The sequence below is a fragment of the Chiloscyllium punctatum genome, chromosome 19 (assembly GCF_047496795.1).
Source record: "Chiloscyllium punctatum isolate Juve2018m chromosome 19, sChiPun1.3, whole genome shotgun sequence".
Classification (NCBI taxonomy): Eukaryota; Metazoa; Chordata; class Chondrichthyes; order Orectolobiformes; family Hemiscylliidae; genus Chiloscyllium; species Chiloscyllium punctatum.
In genome coordinates, this window is record NC_092757.1 from 92,930,674 (window position 1) to 92,948,646 (window position 17,973).

Sequence of the window (17,973 nt, forward strand, 5' to 3'; positions counted from 1 at the left end):
TTCTGGGGATAAAGAATTACAAACAATGAGAAGAGATTGCTGATCTCAGTCTGAAATGGCCGTCCCATCTTGGCCTGTTGGCCATGCTGTCATTTCCGCAGTCAGATCAGACTCTCAGCATCGACTCCACCTGAGTCTCTCACATGTTTCTATATCTTGGTGAGAACCCCTTTCCCGAGTGTGCCCAATCTACCCCACCCCTCATCGCTAAGCCAGTGCAGTTAGGCATCTCAATGAGATAATGGGTGCCCGGCAAATCAGTTCAACGACGATGGTAGCAATAAACAAGCCAGGTGTAGGAGTAGACCATTGGGTCCCTCAGGCCTGCTCTGTCTTTTGATCATCTTCACGTGGAGAGGTGACCAATCAGCTGTGGCTGCAGGATGTTGGAGTCTTCTATCATCACGGTAACACAAAATTACCAGATGACTCCTCCCCACTGTGGCCGCTCTCTGGTAGATTTGAGAGTTGGTTGGGTCTGCCCTGATAAGGCAAAGTAATGTTCACCCAACACAGGTACCAGGCAATGACCATCTCCAACAATGGGGGAGCTAACCATCACTCATTGATATTTTCATTGACATGAACCTGACTGCCAACATCCTGGGGGGCATCATTGTCTACAAACTAAACTGCACTACCATTGCTATCCAAGGGTTTGTGCCCTGGGTTAGTACCTGTGGTTCAGGGTTAGTGCCCATGATTTGGGGTCAAGGTTCGGATCAGGGGTTCAGTTTGATTAAGGGCTAGACTGAGGTTTAGGATTTGGGTCAGGATTAGATTTAGGCTCATTGCTTCAGATTGAGTTCAGATTTAGGGTCTTTCTGCAGCCAATCAGAAAGAGAACACACTTTTGATGATCTGATTGTTTAATTCCCTCCTCTTACATGAACAGTAACTCCCCTCCCCTCACACCAATACTTCCATACTTGAGGGGCAAACACTATGGGAAAGCCTTCTCTTCTTCCGTTTTCCTGATGGTAGTTCTCTTCCTTGTTGGTTCACAGTATTCCCACTGGGATTTCTCATTCATTCCTGGAGATTCCTGTCTAATCCTGCACTTCTGGTGCCCCCCTCGTCTCCTCACAGACACTGAGTCCTATCAGCCAAGTCCCTCCAGATTGTAATCTTTGCCAACAACAACAATTTGCATTTGTATAGCAAAAACTTTAAGCTAGCAAAAACAGCCCCTTGTTTTCTCCAAGAAAGGGGACAGGCCGGTGTGCCAATCAGTGACACGTAATGGTTCACCTCCACAATTTAGCCTAGAAAGGAGTTTGGATCTAAACAGCTTTGGTGAATACAAACCAGAATTTGTATTCAACATCTACAAAAGGACATTACTGTGGATTAAACATTGTATGAAACCAGCAGAGAGTGCAGTACATGACACAGCCCTGAGTTTACACAGAAGGTTTCCCCAGCCCCTGATAAACACTGACTGGGTCAACACACAGGAGTAACACTGTCACAGCTCATTAAACAATCAGCAGTGGGTCCTGATACACTCCCCCACCCCGAAAGGTTCAGATTATACATGGGGGAGGTTCTGAGCATGCTCACTGTGAAACACTCTGCCATTAAAAAACATGGCAGTGCCCAAATAGGCACAATAATGGAGAATACAGGACAATTCTAGCAATGCTGGCAGGAGCACTGTCGATGCACCACTTGGATGTGTATCGTGCATACGGTGTACATTGTCCACTGAGGGGTTACCATCCATCAACAGAGGGAGTCTCAAAGGAGAGTTTTTAAAATTCATTCCCAGGATATGAGCATCTCTGACTGGGCCAGCATTCATTGTCCACCTCTAATTTGCCCAGAGGGCAGTTAAGAGTCAACCACATTGCTGTGGGTCTGGACTCAAGTCTAGACCAGACCAGGTAGGGATGGTAGATTCTTTCCCTAATGGACATTAGTGAACCCAATGGGCTTTTCCAACATTTGACAATGGATTCATGGTCATCATTAAACTCTTAATTCCAGATTTTTATTGAATTCAAATTCACCATCTACCGTGGTGGGATTTGAACCCAGGTCCACAGGACATTACCTGGGTTATTGAATGGACAATCCAGCAATAATACCATTTGGCCTTTGTCTCCCCTTATTGCCTGTCCCTAGTTGCCCCTGGAGAAGGTGGGGGTGAGCTGCCTTCTTGAACCGCTGCAGTCCATGTGCTGTGGGTTGACCGACAATGTCCTTAGGGAGGGAATTCCAGGATTTGGACCCAGTGACAGTGAAGGAACAGTGATATATTTCCAAGTCAGGATGGGGAGGGGCTTGGAGGGGAACTTGCAGGGGGTGGTGTTCCCATGTACCTCTGCCCTTGTCCTGAGATGGAAGTGGTCATGGGTTTGGAAGATACTGTCTGAGGGTCTTTGGTGAATTTCTGCAGCACATCTTGTAGATGGTACACACTGCTGCTACTGAGCGTCGGTGGGGGAGGGAGTGGGTGTTTGTGGATGTGGTGCCAATAAAGTGGGCTGCTTTGTCCTGGATGGTGTTGAGCTTCTTGAGTGTTGTTGGAGCTGCCCCCATCCAGGGCAAGTGGGGAATATTCCATCACACTCCTGACCTGTGCCTTTTAGTTGGTGGGACAGGCTTTGGGGAGTCAGGAGGGGAGTCACTCACTGCAGTATTCCTGGTCTCTGACCTGCTCTTGTGTTTATACAGCAAAGCCAGTTCAGTTTCTAGTCAATGGTACCTCCCCAGAATGTTCATAGAGGGGGATCCAGTGATGGTAATACCATTGCATCTCAAGGGCTGATTGGAAAATTGTCTCTTATTGGAAGTGGTAATTGTCTGGCAGTGGTGTGGTGTGAATGTGACTTGCCACTTGTCAGCCCATGGTTGGATATTCTCCAGATCTTATTGCATTTGAACACGGCCTGCTTCAGTATCTGAGGAGTGGTGAATGGTGCTGAACATGATATAAACATCAGCAAACATCCCCATTTCTGACCCTATGATGGAGGGAAGGTCATTGATGAAGCAGCTGAAGATGGTTGAGCCAATGACAAAGAGCTTAAAGGAATCCATGTTCTAATAGCCCTGTGACGTTCTGATTCTGAATGAGTCAAACACCTTACAGTTTCTTCCCAAGAACTTCTCAATGACTATGCCGCTGTCAGAACAGGAGCGAGTGATCTGCTCTCAAAATAAATAAAAATCTCAATTCATAACTGCATTAATGTCGGACACATTTAAATCACTCCAAAATGAAGGACAGGCAGTGACACTCTCAGAAGTATGACTGATGGAACCGTAATTTTCACTTAAATAGAACAAAGAATTGTGGGATGCTAGAAATCCGAAACAAAAACAGAAATTGGAGGCCCGAGGAAGGGTCACTAGATTCAGAACATTAACTCTGCTTTCTCTACACAGATGCTGCCAGACTGACTGAGTTTCTCCAGCAATTTCTGTTTTTGTTTCCAATATTCCCTTGGTGTCCGCCCTGGATACAGCTGGGAAATATATTTTCTCACTGAAAGACATTTCCTCTGGCCAGCTGTTCTGAGGTTGACAGAAATAATCAGCAACACAGATGGAATCCTGGTTTTTAGATTTAAGAGCACCTGATAAGTAAAATATTCCTCAGTACAACAAGTGCTGATGAGATGACTCCTGGAAGTACTGTGTCAGGCCAGGGCTTAGCTTTCCTCAAGATCTATCAGGGACCTGATGTGGTTGCTAGGGAGGGACAACTTGCATCATTTGCAGCCCCTAAGGCAAAGGATAGAGTTTACAAACCAGAGCAAACTTGGGAGATATGTCCACACACAAGGCATGATGGGAGTTTGGTGCACATTTCTCCAATAGCAATCGATATTGGGTAAAGTGTTAATTTTAAATCAGAGGTTTCTGGAAGCTGAAAATATGAAGAGCTATCGCCTGGGTAACTACAGTTAGGTCAGAGATCAGCCATTATCTCAGTGAGTGGTAGAACAGGCTTGAGGGGCTGAATGGCCTCATTTTATCCCTAGATTTCGACTTGAAGCAATACAATGTTAGAACCTAATTGACATAAATGGAAATAAAAAGTGCTCAGGTCACCACCCCCACCTTACAATGGCTACCTCACATCACAATCCACACACGCATCCACATGTTAATAAATACTGAGATTAATTCCATCCTCAGGCTAATAAACATTTTGGATAAAACCTGATGTTAAATAATTGTCACCGCACTATAGGAAGGATATTACTGCATTTAGTAACAGGAGGCAGAGGGTGGTGGGAGAAGGCGGTTTGTGTGACTGGAGCGCGGGTGTGCAGTCTTGTACCACAGGGATCAGTGCTGGGTCCCTTATTGTTTGTGATCTCCATAAATGATGGAGATGGGAATGTGGGAGGGACGGTGATAAGTTTGTGGATGATACAAAGATTGGCCAGGTGGGTGACAGAGGAGGAAGGTGTTAGATTACAGGAGGACATGGATGGATGTGGTAGATGGCAGATCAGTGGGAGATGGCATTTAACCCTGATAAATTAGTGGTGATACATGTTGGAAGAAGGAACAAGGACATACTCAAAGAATAGCGGGACACAAGGAAGCTCAGAGGAACAGAGGGATCTTGGGAAGCTTGCCCACTGACCCCTGAAGGTGGCAGCACAGGTTAATAGAGGTGTTAAGTGGCATATGGAACATGAGGCGAGGCTGTCGCTTTAAGAGGTTATTTTGTCCTGATTTTTTGAAGAGAGGTTCTAAGACAGAGGTGCAAGTACTCGGAGAGCCGGTAAACAGCTTGTGAGGGCTTGGTTTTTTTTTAAAGTTGCAACAATAGAGGCAGCATGGCTGGGTGCGGCCAGTTCTCACAGACCATGATTTCCCTTTTTTTGTTGTTGTATTTAGAGTTAGTTTTAAGCAGTTGCTGTTGTTGGCATGAAGCAGCGGAAGCTCCTTTTCCCTCGATTAACTGGGAGCGTTCTTCCTTGACAGTTAGATTGTAAAATGAAACAAAATCTCTCTTTCTGAATTTGCCTTTTTGCCAAAGGGTGTATTTATGGGATGTTAGTATTACTATATCTATTATACACTTAAGGTTGCCAATGGAGTTAAGGTGTTCTAAGTTCTTCTTTCTTGTGTTGTATTTTAACAACAGTGTATCTCAGTCGGGCCTGCAAGGGTTGACTGGACCTCCCAGTCACCGCCCATTTTAATTCCCCATCCCACTCCCTTTCCAACCTGACCATCTTTGGCCTCCTCCATTGCCACAACGAATCAAACCACAAATTGGAGGAACAACACCTCATCTTCCGCCTGGACAGCCTCCAAACCAGAGGGCTCAACATTGCGTTCTCCAATTTCAAATAAGCTCCCTTCCCATTCCCTGTCTCCCTTCCCAGGCCCTCCCCCTCTCTCCCTATACTCCCTGCCACCAACCGGATTCATTCTTCCCAGGTTGTACCCTCTACCTGTCTTCACCTATCCCCACTTCACCACCCTGCCCCTGCCACCCCCTTTATCTGCAGTTCCCCCACATCCACCCCCAGTCCTGAAGAAGGGTTACACACAAAATGTCAACTTCTCCACCTCCCGATGCTGCCTGGCTTGCTGTGTTCTTCCAGCCTCCTACCCGTCTATTCCACCACATCCTCTGGCAACTCATTCTATTCACGCACCACCCTCTGCGTGAAAACATTGCCCTTTAGGACCCTTTTAATTCTTTCCCCTCTCACCCTAAACCTATGCCCTCTAGTTCTGGACTCCCCCACCTCAGGGAAAAGACCTTGCCTATTTACCCTATCCATGCCCCTCATGATTTTATAAACCTCTATAAGGTCACCCCTCAGCCTCCAACGATCCAGGGAAAACAGCCCCAGCCTCACCCTATAGATCAGATCCTCCAGCCCTGGCAACATCCTTGTAAATCTTTCGGAACCCTTTCAACTGGCTCTTCCAGCCTTACCAATAACCACCCTGAATATAATTAATGGTTGTGGTACTGTGCTCACGTCCCTGTCTCTGGGATACCAGTCCCAGCTGCTGGCTGTGTTAGAACAAACCTGAACACATTGTTTAAATATCGGTACGCTTCCATTGTTCACATTAACAATGCCCTGAGAGAAGAAATTCCTCAGCCCTGGTTTTAAATGGCAGACCCCTTATTCGGAGAGTGTGCTCTTTGTTTTAGCTAACCCCCCCCCCACCTCTGGTGAAGGGCTAATGAACACTCAGTCTGTGCCCTGTGAAGCCCCCTTGGAATCAGACAGGTTTCAAAGCCATCATCTCCCATCCTTCTCAACTCCAATGGATCCTGGTCCGTCCGAGCCCAGCAGCCCCCACGGGATAGGCTTTGTTGCCCCGGTAATGAGCGAGCTGGTATTGGTTAAATCCAATTCCCTGACACTGACTGGGTTGCAATATCTTTAAATCAGGTTTGTGGTTCAAACTGATCATTGCAGAAAGCTCTTGCTTCGTTCAGCTGCCATCACATTAAAACTCAGCTTTAAAATAAACAAGATTAGAGTGGTGCTGGGAAAACACAGCAGGGCAGGCAGCATCTGAGGAGCAGGAAAATCGACGTTCCGGGCAAAGGCTCTTCATCAGGAGGGTTTCATCAAGCCCGTTCCTGATGAAGGGCTTATGCCTGAAATGTCGATCTTCCTGCTCCTCAGATGCTGCCTGCCCTGCTGTGTTTTCCCAGCACCACTCTAATCTTGACTCTAATCTCCAGCATCTGCCTCACTTTTTCCTGTAAAATAAACAGCCTGCCTCAAAGTAATACTCTCCTTTCTCTTTTAAACTGAGAGTCAGTTAACAAGCAACAGTTAATTTTAATAATCAGAAGAAATGAATCACAGTACAACATTAGCAGAGTCTAATAAAGTCCGATTAACGCCACGTTAACATTCTCATTTGTTGCCGTGGAGTGTCTGGTGCAATTTCCTGATGAACCACACAGCTGGAGCTCTGTGAAACTGGCTCAGATCTTGGCCCGGAACTCTGGCTTTACCAGGTAGGCCCACATGCTACTGTACGGATGGACAAGACTCGTTGGCTGCTCCTTGCAGTCCACCATGGGCTTCCCTTCATTGGCCCATTTCACCAGCCCTCCCTCCAGGTTGTAGACTCTCAGTGACCTGCGCAGGGTCTGCCCAGTATTACTCGCCAGAAACTCCACCAGCTTCTGTGCCACTTTGGACGAGCGATATCCCACAGTGCAATAACAGATCACCTCCCTCTCCTCGTTACAATCTGCAAACGACAGAAAAAACCAAAGAAACCCCGGTGTAGGATGACGAGTAAAGCCATTATCGGGACGGCTGTAGACTCCAAGAAAATACCAGCGTTGGCAGCAAGCTCAAATAGCCCTGTGGAAAACCACCAGGTTCCCTTCCAATCAATCACGCCTAACGTGCCCTTCAATCCCACTCCGTCCCTGGATCCTCAATCCCATTGGAGGCCCCAAACCGACTGTATTCTTGGATCTTCCAATCCCACTGGATTCTCAACTCCACTGCCTCCATGGATCCCCAAAACCCACTGTATTCTTGGATCTTCCAATCCAACTGGATCCTCAATTCCACTGCCTCCATGGATCCCCAATCCTACTGGATCCCTTAAACCCACTGTTCTTCCAGATCTTAATCCTACTGTTTTCCTGGATGCTCAATCTTACAGAATCTTCAAACCCACTGTCTCTATGGATTCCTAAAGGCACTGTCTCCTCTGGATCTCTAATCCCACTGGAGCTACCAAACCCACCCACCCTGGATCCCAAATCTGACTGGTTCCCCAGTCCTTAATGCTCACACCTACAGTCTCCTCCATGATCCCAATCTGCCCAGAACCAGTTGCTGTTTGACCTCAGAGTGTCTCTCCACTCAGCCGGGGAAAGGAAGAGGTAGCAGCAGAAGAGGAGGAGGGGAATGTCAGGGAGTCAGAGGAAAGGGGAGGGAGTGAGCTTGGAGGGGAATCACAAGGGAGGAAGATCATTAGGAGTTAGTGAGAGGGAGGAGGAAGGAGTCAAAAGCAGAGCAAGATGGAGGACAGGAGGGTGAGCAGACAAGGGGGGTGAACGCGGGTGAGATTGTGCAGTTTGATGGACAGACAAAGAAGAGACAAAGGAGAAAATTAGGTGTGAGAAAGAAGGGACTGAGGAAATGAAAGTGGATGGGGAGCGAATGAAGGGAGTGAGCAAGAGGAAGGGAGAAAGGGATGGGAGAGATGTGAGGAGAAGGAGAGAGAGGTGAGGAATGTGTCATAGAGTGTTAGTGCATGACGTAAAAGTTTTCTAAACTAAACTAGTCCCACTTGCCTGCGTTTGGCCCATATCCCTCTAAACCTTTCCTATTTATGTACCTGACCAAATCTCTTAAATGTTGTATCTACCACTTCCTCTGGCAGTTTATTCCACACATGAACCACCCTCTGTGTGAAAAGGTTGCCCCTCAGGTCCCTTTTAAATCTTTCTCCTCTCACTTTAAACATATGCCCTCTAGTTTTGAAATCCCCCACCCTCGGGAAAATACCTTTGTTGTTCAATTTAACCATGCCCCTCGGGATTTTACAAAACCACAATAAGGTCATTTCTAAACCTCCTACACTCCAGTGAAACAACTCCAGCCTCTCCCTATAACTCATACCCTCCAGTCCTGGCAACATTCTGGTACATCTTTTCTGATCCCTCCCCAGTTTAATCATATCCTTCCTATAGCAGAGCGACCAGAACTGCACACTGTACATCAGGAGTGGTCTCACCAACGTCCTGTACAACCTCAACATGACACCCCAACTCCTACACTCAACGGTCTGAGCAAGCATTCCAAAGTGCCTTCTTAACCATCCAGCATACCTGTGATGAACTTGAAAAGAATTATGTACCTGAACCCCTAGGTCTCCCTCCTTATTTCCCAACAGAGACAATGGGGAAGAGATTGGAAAAAAGAGAGGTCAGAGAGATTTTGTAAATCCCGAGGAGACACTGAGCAGAAAAGCCTTTGTTGACCACCGTGAGGACAGATAATGTCCTGGATATTATCACAGAACTCTGTCTGTTACTGTAACTCTTAAAGAAAGGAGTTATCCGGGAGAAACAGAGATCCCGTTTCGATAAACACACGAGCTCTCTCTCCAAGGCAAAACACCCTATTCAACTGGGAAACAAATGAAAGAAAGGAACAGGGAGACAGAAGACATGGAGAGAGTGAGAGAGAGAAAGAGGGGAAGGTACGAGAACTCAGGCTGGAGAAGGGAAGGACAGTCAGAATTGGAAAGGGGCAGCACAACATAGTGTCATGAGGAACTCAGGACATCCTCTTCAGACTCTGAGCTGGGACCCCATCTGCTCTGTTGCAGATAGTGTGCACTCTAACCCCATGCACTCTCCCAGGCTGGAGGCCTGTCTACAAAGCAGAGAGCCAGAGGGGACAGGAGCCCCGGGATGGGAGTTAGACTGCCCCTTACCTGCCAGGCCCAGCTCCTTGGTCAGATGATTCATGTCACTGGTGTCTGGGTCAATGCGAATGGCTCCCTGTAAGTGGCTGACCTCGTATTCAGCCATACTCCGGACATCCTGAAACAGCACAGAGACATTGTTAGGGCAAAGACAGGAAGGTGAGCTCCAGCTCATCTGTACCACTCTGGCTCCAACTCAGTTCATGTCCCGGGAGTGTTTGATGGGGGAACAGTGTAGAGGGAGCTTTACTCTGTATCTAACCCCAATGCTGACCCTATCCTGGGAGTGGGGACAGTTTCAAGGGGCTATACTTTGAGTTTAAGAGTTGAAGGAGCTTTACTCTGTATCTATTCTGATGAGCCCACGATCATGGTTAATGTGTTTGTAGGAGGGTAACTCTGGAAGGGAACAGGAGTGCAGTGCTGAAGTGAAAGCTGTGAGGAATGAGGAGCTGGTCCTTTGTTGTTTGAAGTCACTGCTGCTTTCTGAAAGATCCAGATTGAACCCTTTCATGGTGTGGTTCTGTTTGGAATGGTAATTTCCCCTCTCAGTGTGATCTGTGGGTGTTTGTACAATGATTGCATTGTAATTACTGGGCAAACACTGAGAGACAGCTAATCCCACCTCAGTGTCTAATTATAAATAGCCACTCTGTACTTGACCAACGTATTTGCTGTAGATTGATGCCAGGTTTTGTCATCGACACACGTCATGTGGTGGAAACAGCCAGCAAGGAAAAGGGTCAGGGAGTGTGGGAACATCTCCGAGATGAAAGCCAGTGTCTCCCACACACACAGACACAGACAAAGGCTCATATCTCATCTTCAGCTCTTTAGACAGGACACATTCAATCCAGGCTGCACCACCATTGGTCACAACACTCTCGCAGACCAGTTTGCTGAACTGAATACAAACTGGGTCACGGGGGAACGCCTGGTCCCAGGCTCAGGGCAGATTAATGAGCTGAACGACAGTGTAGGCACAGTGTGCTATCACAGAGCAGAGTCAGAGTGAAGACAAGGGTGTCACAATTACTCAGTAGGACTGAAGAAATGAAAACACTGATGTGAAGAGAGATATAAAAGTTCTGAAAGGGGGTTATAAAACATTACAGATGCACTAAACCATACATGGATGTTTATGAACGCTGCTTAATACGTATATGCAAATTCATGATGTATCTACAACACAGATGTGGAGGTGTCGAGGGGTCAGTGTTGGACTGGGGTGGACAAGGTCAGAAGTCACATGACACTAGGTTATAGTCCAAAGGTTTATCGAAATCACAAGCTTTCAGAGTGCTGCCCCTTCATCAGCTGCAGTGTCTGTTGGACTATAACCTGGGGGCATGGGACTTCTGACTTTCTACAACACAGAAACAGACCATTCAGCCCATCTGCTCCTTGATGGTGTTCCTGCTATACACAAACCCCCACCCCCCGTCTCCCACCCTCTCACCATTTCCTTTTAATATTTTCTTCCTCGTGTTTATCCCCTTTCAGTATATCAGCAGGATCTACGTGGACCATTCCCTGTGGGTGCAGCTCCCACTTTCTCAGGTTGCTTTGCAAACATGCAGTGACTGGTAATGGCAACCTGATCCTCACTGAAAAGCCAGAGACAGTTAGAGAGGGTCCCTAACCCCAGCCTTAACCCAGCAATGGGGTTAACCAGATTATACAGCCTGCTCCTTCAGCTCTTTGTATTAGACAGAGACTGGGGCTCGACCAGCCTGCACTGACAGGACATTACAAACAAATCTGCTGTTCGATATGCTTCTGTAATGAGATAGCACTAACCAAACAATTCTGAGTGAGCTAACCATTACACTTTAAGATAACCAGTTGATTGTTATGTGGCTCATTCTCATATGCCAGAAGTGATATACACTTAATTGCAGGGACCTATTGTCTGTAAACTTAAGGGAACTTGCCCCATTCAGGGGTTTGGGGGAGTGACCAGTTGCTTTTTGCTTTCTTCATCACCATGCCTCAGCCAATCAGAATCAACCTTCCTGCCAATCAGCAAATTACAGTGATTGCTTGAAATGTAGCACTCTTGTGTGTGTGTCCTGATGGGAGCAACACAAGAGATTTCATCCACGTGTCTCTCTCTCTCTCTGTTCAGCAATACCATGGATTGTTGATCAAATTAATGTTTTAGATATATATAAACCATCCTTCCAACTTATAAACTTTATATAAAAGAATCACTCAGTGCTTATTACCAGCAACAGGATCTGGTTCCGATTCTCTGCCATCTGCTGCTCAGTGCTGTCTGAACTCCGGTCTTGCACTAAGTTAAAGCTCTTTCGAATCCACAGGATCACAAGCTCCATTCTCTCAGCAGCGAGGACTTCCACGTGGAACTGAGGGGGGAACAGGACCGTAACATTGTGTCAGAAGGGATTGGTGAGGAGAAACATGTTAACACTCACTGCAGGAATCTACAGGGACCAGTCCAGGATACAGAAAAGCACATGAGGAATGTTGGTGATCTGCAGAGAGAGAGAGAGAGAGAGGGAGAAAAAGATAGAGAGGAGAGAGAGAGAGCCAGAAATAGAGCGAGCTAGAGAAAGACAGTAAGAGAGAAAAAGAGAGTGAGAAAGAGAGAGCGAGATAGAGAAACAAAAAAGTAGAAAAAGAGAGAAAGAGAGAGAGGAAGGGAGAGAGAGTGAGGTTGAGAGAATGACAGAAAGAGAGCAAGAGAAAGAGAGAAATATCCAGACACAAAGCAAAGTCAGAGACACACACTGAGCCAAACAACACTCTGCTATTGTCCTGTGGGTCCCCATCAGATAAACCTCCCCAGAGAACCTTACAGGAATGATTCAGCAAACAGCCTGAGATGTCAGGATAGCTGACTGAAGACCAAGCAGTATCTTTGAACAGGATATCTTACAGGATCGGAAATCGGAATGGTTTGGGAAAGGGGTGGTATGGAGCTCGGGGCCCTTGACAAGGCCACCAGTGCTGGAACAATTAAAATCAGCACAGGAGGAGCACTCTGACGCTAATGCAGGCCGTCACGCAGATAACCAGAGGTGAGACCACTGAAGGGTTTGAAAACAAGGATGTGAATGTTTAGAATTTATGAACTGGGAGCTAATGTAGGACAGCAAGGACAGGGAGCAGTGAGAGTTAGGTGTGGGCAGCAGTGTAGGCAGATAAGTTGAGGAAGATGGAGGCTGGTGAGGAGAATTCACGGGATAGTTAAGGTTAGAGGTGGGTACGGCACAGATGAGGGGTTCAGCAGCAGATAGGGAACCCCGGGGTGGGGGGGGGGCAAGGTTTCAGGAGCAGAAATCAATAACAGACAGGGCGTGAGGGCAGAGGTTCAACTCAGGGTCAGATAGGGTGGTGAGGTATGTGCTCAGCAGAGTACATTATTTAAAATAAAACACAGGGTAATTTCTGTCCAAATTGCAGGCTCAAAGCATAAATACACATTAAACTGCACCCTGTAAATAGCTGCAGCTGATTGCGTGCAAGAGCAAGACGCTAAGTCATATTTAATCGCAGGGATTCTCCAAGTAATTAGTGAAAGAAACAAAAGTAATGCAAGGCGGAATGCTTTCACGCACCTAATGGGCAGCACGGTGGTTCAGTGGTTAGTACTGCTGCCTCCCAACACCAGGGTCCCGGGTTCGATTCCACCCTCAGGCGACTGTCTGTGTGGAGTTTGCATGTTCTCCCCGTGTTTGTGTGGATTTCCTCCGGGTGCTCTGGTTTCCTCCCACAGTCCAAAGATGTGCAGGTCAGGGTGGATTGGCCATGAGAAATTGTCCCATAGTGCCCAGGGATGGGCAGGTCATGGTGGATTGGCCATGATAAATTGTCCCCGTAGTGCCCAGGGATGTGCAGGTTAGGGTGGATTGGCCGTGCTAAATTGTCCCATAGTACCCAGGGATGTGCAGGTCAGGGTGGGCTGGCCATGCTAAATTGTCCCATAGTACCCAGGGATGTGCAGGTCAGGGTGGGCTGGCCATGCTAAATTGTCCCCGTAGTGCCCAGGGACGTGCAGGTCAGGGTGGGCTGGCCATGCTAAATTGTCCCCGTAGTGCCCAGGGACGTGCAGGTCAGGGTGGATTGGCCATGCTAAATTGTCCCCATAGTGCCCAGGGATGTGCAGGTCAGGGTGGATTGGCCATGCTAAATTGTCCCCATAGTGCCCAGGGATGTGCAGGTCAGGGTGGATTGGCCATGGGAAATTGTCCCGTAGTGCCCAGGGATGTGCAGGTTAGGGTGGATTGGCCATGGAAAATTGTCCCGTAGTGCCCAGGGATGTGCAGGTCAGGGTGGATTGGTCGTGCCCAGGGATGTGCAGGTTAGGGTGGATTGGCCGTGCCCAGGGATGTGCAGGTCAGGGTGGATTGGCCGTGCCCAGGGGTGTGCAGGTCAGGGTGGATTGGCCGTGCCCAGGGGTGTGCAGGTCAGGGTGGATTGGCCGTGCCCAGGGGTGTGCAGGTCAGGGTGGATTGGTCGTGCCCAGGGGTGTGCAGGTCAGGGTGGATTGGCCGTGCCCAGGGGTGTGCAGGTCAGGGTGGATTGGTCGTGCCCAGGGGTGTGCAGGTCAGGGTGGATTGGTCGTGCCCAGGGGTGTGCAGGTCAGGGTGGATTGGCCGTGCCCAGGGGTGTGCAGGTCAGGGTGGATTGGTCGTGCCCAGGGGTGTGCAGGTCAGGGTGGATTGGCCGTGCCCAGGGATGTGCAGGTCAGGGTGGATTGGCTGTCCCCAGGGATGTGCATATCAGGGTGGATTGGCCGTGCCCAGGGATGTGCAGGTCAGGGTGGATTGGCCGTGCCCAGGGATGTGCAGGTCAGGGTGGATTGGCCGTGCCCAGGGGTGTGTAGGTCAGGGTGGATTGGCCGTGCCCAGGGAGGTGCAGGTCAGGGTGGACTGGCCGTGCCCAGGGGTGTGCAGGTCAGGGTGGATTGGCCATGCCCAGGGAGGTGCAGGTCAGGGTGGATTGGCCGTGCCCAGGGGTGTGCAGGTCAGGGTGGATTGGCCGTGCCCAGGGATGTGCAGGTCAGGGTGGATTGGCCGTGCCCAGGGGTGTGCAGGTCAGGGTGGATTGGTCGTGCCCAGGGATGTGCAGGTCAGGGTGGATTGGCCGTGCCCAGGGGTGTGTAGGTCAGGGTGGATTGGCCGTGCCCAGGGGTGTGCAGGTCAGGGTGGATTGGCCGTGCCCAGGGAGGTGCAGGTCAGGGTGGATTGGCCGTGCCCAGGGAGGTGCAGGTCAGGGTGGATTGGCTGTGGGGAGTGCAGGATTAGAGTAGTGGATGGATCTGTTTAGGATGCTCTTCAGAGGGTTCATGTGGACGTGATGGGTGAATGGCCTACTTCCACACTGCAGGGATTCTACAAACACACTGTCTGAGAATGTACAGAAGGCAGGTTAATTTGAGACTGGTATAACTGTTCATTTGAGGAGACAGTGCTGACATGATGTGCCAAATGGCCTCCTCCTGCACCTTAATGCTTCTTCTGTATGTGAAAACAACAATGTGTAGGGTTAATCGGCAACAGGCAGGAAAGTGGTGATAGTGAAGAAGGCTTTTCTTTATTGGTCAGAGTATTGAGTACAGGAGTTGGGAGGTCATGTTGCGGCTGTACAGAACATTGGTTAGGCCACTGTTGGAATATTATGTGCAATTCTGGTCTCCTTCCTATCGGAAGGATGTTGTGAAACTTGAAAGGGTTCAGAAAAGATTTACAAGGATGTTGCCAGGGTTGGAGGGTTTGAGCTATGGGGAGAGGTTGAATAGGATAGGGCTGTTTTCCCTGGAGCATTGGATGTTGAGGAGTGACCTTATAGAGGTTTATAAAATAATGAGGGACATGGATAGGGTGGGGCAGTCCAGAACTAGAGGGCATAGGTTTAAGTTGAAAGGGGAAAGATTTAAAAGGGACCTAAGGGGTAACTTTTTCGCACAAAGGGTGGTACATGTACGGAATGAGCTGCCAGAGGAAGTGGTGGAGGCTGGTACAATTACAACATTTAAAAGGCATCTGGATGGGTATATGAATAGGAAAGGAAATGGCCCAGGTGTTGGCAAATGGGACTAGATTGATTTAGAATATCTGGTCGGTGTGAATGAGTTGGACCGAAGGGTCTGTTTCTCTGCTGTATATCTCTATGACAGTATGTTGGGGGGGGGGGGGGGGGGGGGGGGGCAGTATACACATTTCACAATGAACTGCCCTCTGTGTGAAAAAGGTGCCCCTCAGGTCCCTTTTAAACCTTTCTCCTCTCACCTCAAAAATATGCCCCCTAGTTTTGAACACCCCCACCCTAGGAAAAAGACACTTTGTCTATGCCCCTCATGATCTTATAAACCTCTATAAGGTCACTCTGAACCTCCAAACCCCCAGGGAAAAAAGTCCCAGCCTTTGCTTTTAACTCTTTTCTGAACCCTCTTTACTTTAATAATGTCCTTCTTACAACAGGGCAACCAGAACTGTATACAGTATTCCAGAAGAGGTCTCAACCTACATGCTGTATAACTTCAATATGACGTCCCAACTCCCATACTCAATAGTCTGAGCAATGAAGGCAAAAATACTAAACACCCTGTGATATGACTGTCCTGTGTCAGTTGCTGCTCACATACTTGGTGGGTGTGTTTCAGTAGATTAGATTAATTCCAATCTGAACCCAGTAGGTTCTGGGTTTTCAAAATGTCTCAGTAAGTCACTGTGTCAGCGATCAGCTCCCTTGACATGAGAACTTGAGGTGCCTGAGTCACATCCAAAATACTAATGCCTCAAAACCAGACAAGCCATAAAACATTTGCCACAATTTATTAAAGCAAGTACCTTCAATGTCAGAAAACTTCCCAAGGCCTAATCGAAAACTTCAACGCAGAGCAGGAGACGATAATAAAATCCAAAGAGGTGGGATTTAAGATATGGGAAGGGCGTGGATTCCAAAGGTAGAAGGTGAAAATGTAGCAAACATTCTGACAACTTCTGTGGAGAGGGAGAGGTTGGGGCTGGGGGGGGGGGGGGGGGGGGTAGTGGGGGTAGTGGGGGTTCGAAATAACTGCACAGAAGCCAGTATCCCATCACCAAGTCACTCTTGATTTACTTGTACACTGACTGTAACTAGCTAGATCAGAGTCAGTCCCCTGTTGAGAAGATTCTAAATCCTGATTATATTGGTCAGCCATGGGTTCCTGATTGGGGTTGTTAACTTGGGCCAATCAAGGATCTCATAATCAACAAGATCCACGTGGTTCCAATCACTACAAGGGGTAAATGTTTGGCATTCAGGCTCAGTTTCAGAGCTTCACACACCTCAAACACAACAGCATCTGGAATTATCCCTATCCTATTTTGGATCATATGGGAATTGGAGCAGAAGGAGGCCATTCAACCCATCAAGTCTACTCCACTACTCAAGGGGCAGCACCACCTCCTCCTGATAGTCCTCCAACCCAGGGGGCAGCACCACCTCCTCCTGATAGTCCTCCAACCCAGGGGGCAGCACCACCTGCTCATGATAGTCTTCCATCCAAAACGGCAGCACCACCTCCTCCTGCTGGTCCTCTAGCCCAGGAGGCAGCACCACCTCCTCCTAGTGATCCTCCATCCTAGAGGGCAGCAGTTCCGCCTCATAATGATCCTCCAGCCCAGGGGGCAGCACCACCTCTTCCTGATGGTCCTTCAGCCAAGGTGGCAGCACCACCGCCTCCTGATGATCCTCCTACCCAGGGGGCAGCACTACCTGCTCCTAATGATCCTCCAGTCCAGGGGGCAACACCACCTCCGCCTGTTGGACCTCCAGCCTAGGGGGCAGCTACACCTCATTTTAGTGATCCTCCAGCCCAGGGGGCAGCACTAGCTCCTCCTGACGAAGGGGACAGTACCACCGCCTCCTGATGGTCCCCCAACCCAGGGGGCAGCAGCACTGCGTCTTGATGGTCCTCCTGCCCAGGGGGCAGCACCAACGCCTCTTGATGGTCCTCCTGCCTGGTGCCTGCACAACATCCTCCTGATGATCCTCCAGCCCAGGGGGCAGCACAACCTACTCCTGGTGGTCCTCCTGGCCAGGGGGCAGCACAACCTCCTTCTGATGGTCCTCCTGGCCAGGGGGCAGCACCACCTCCTCCTGATGATCCTACATCCCAGAGGGCAGTACAATCTACTCCTGATGGTCCTCCAGCCCAGGGGGTGTGTGAGTGGTGGGGTGGGGGGGGCAGCACGACCTACTCCTGATGGTCCTCCTGGCCAGGGGGCAGCACCACCACCTCCTGATGATCCTCCAGCCCAGGGGGCAGCACAACCTCCTCCTGATGGTCCTCCAGCCCAGGGGGCAGCACCACCTCGTCCTGATGGTCCTCCAGCCCAGGGGGGAAGCACCACCTCGTCCTGATGGTCCTCCAGCCCAGGGGGGCAGCACCACCTTGTCCTGATGGCCCTCCAGCCCAGAGGGGCAGCACCACCTTGTCCTGATGGTCCTCCAGCCCAGGGGGCAGCACCACCTTGTCCTGATGGTCCTCCAGCCCAGGGGGCAGCACCACCTCGTCCTGATGGTCCTCCAGCCTAGGGGGCAGCACCA

General features: G+C 49.2%; 1 protein-coding gene across 1 annotated transcript; it reads right to left on the bottom strand.

Moving 5' to 3' along the window:
* Nucleotides 1-6,768: 6,768 nt before the first annotated feature.
* On the bottom strand, nt 6,769-17,949 carry LOC140491632 (sulfurtransferase Alvin_2599-like). The gene is made up of 4 exons (XM_072590090.1): nt 17,625-17,949; nt 11,640-11,780; nt 9,421-9,529; nt 6,769-7,209 (listed from the first exon to the last, which is right to left on the bottom strand). The coding sequence occupies exons 2-4, from the start codon at nt 11,748-11,750 to the stop codon at nt 6,938-6,940; spliced, it is 492 nt and encodes a 163-aa protein (XP_072446191.1). The 5' UTR covers nt 11,751-11,780; nt 17,625-17,949; the 3' UTR covers nt 6,769-6,937.
* Between the last annotated feature and the right edge of the window lie 24 nt (nt 17,950-17,973).

Coding starts and splice junctions, on each gene's coding strand:
- LOC140491632 (XM_072590090.1), bottom strand. CDS start 11,750: ATGGAGCTTGTGATCCTGTGGATTCGAAAGAGCTTTAACTTAGTGCAA. Junction 9,530..11,639: donor GGAACCAGATCCTGTTGCTG/GTAATAAGCACT, acceptor GTGCTGTTTCAG/GATGTCCGGAGTATGGCTGA. Junction 7,210..9,420: donor CAAGGAGCTGGGCCTGGCAG/GTAAGGGGCAGT, acceptor TGTCGTTTGCAG/ATTGTAACGAGGAGAGGGAG.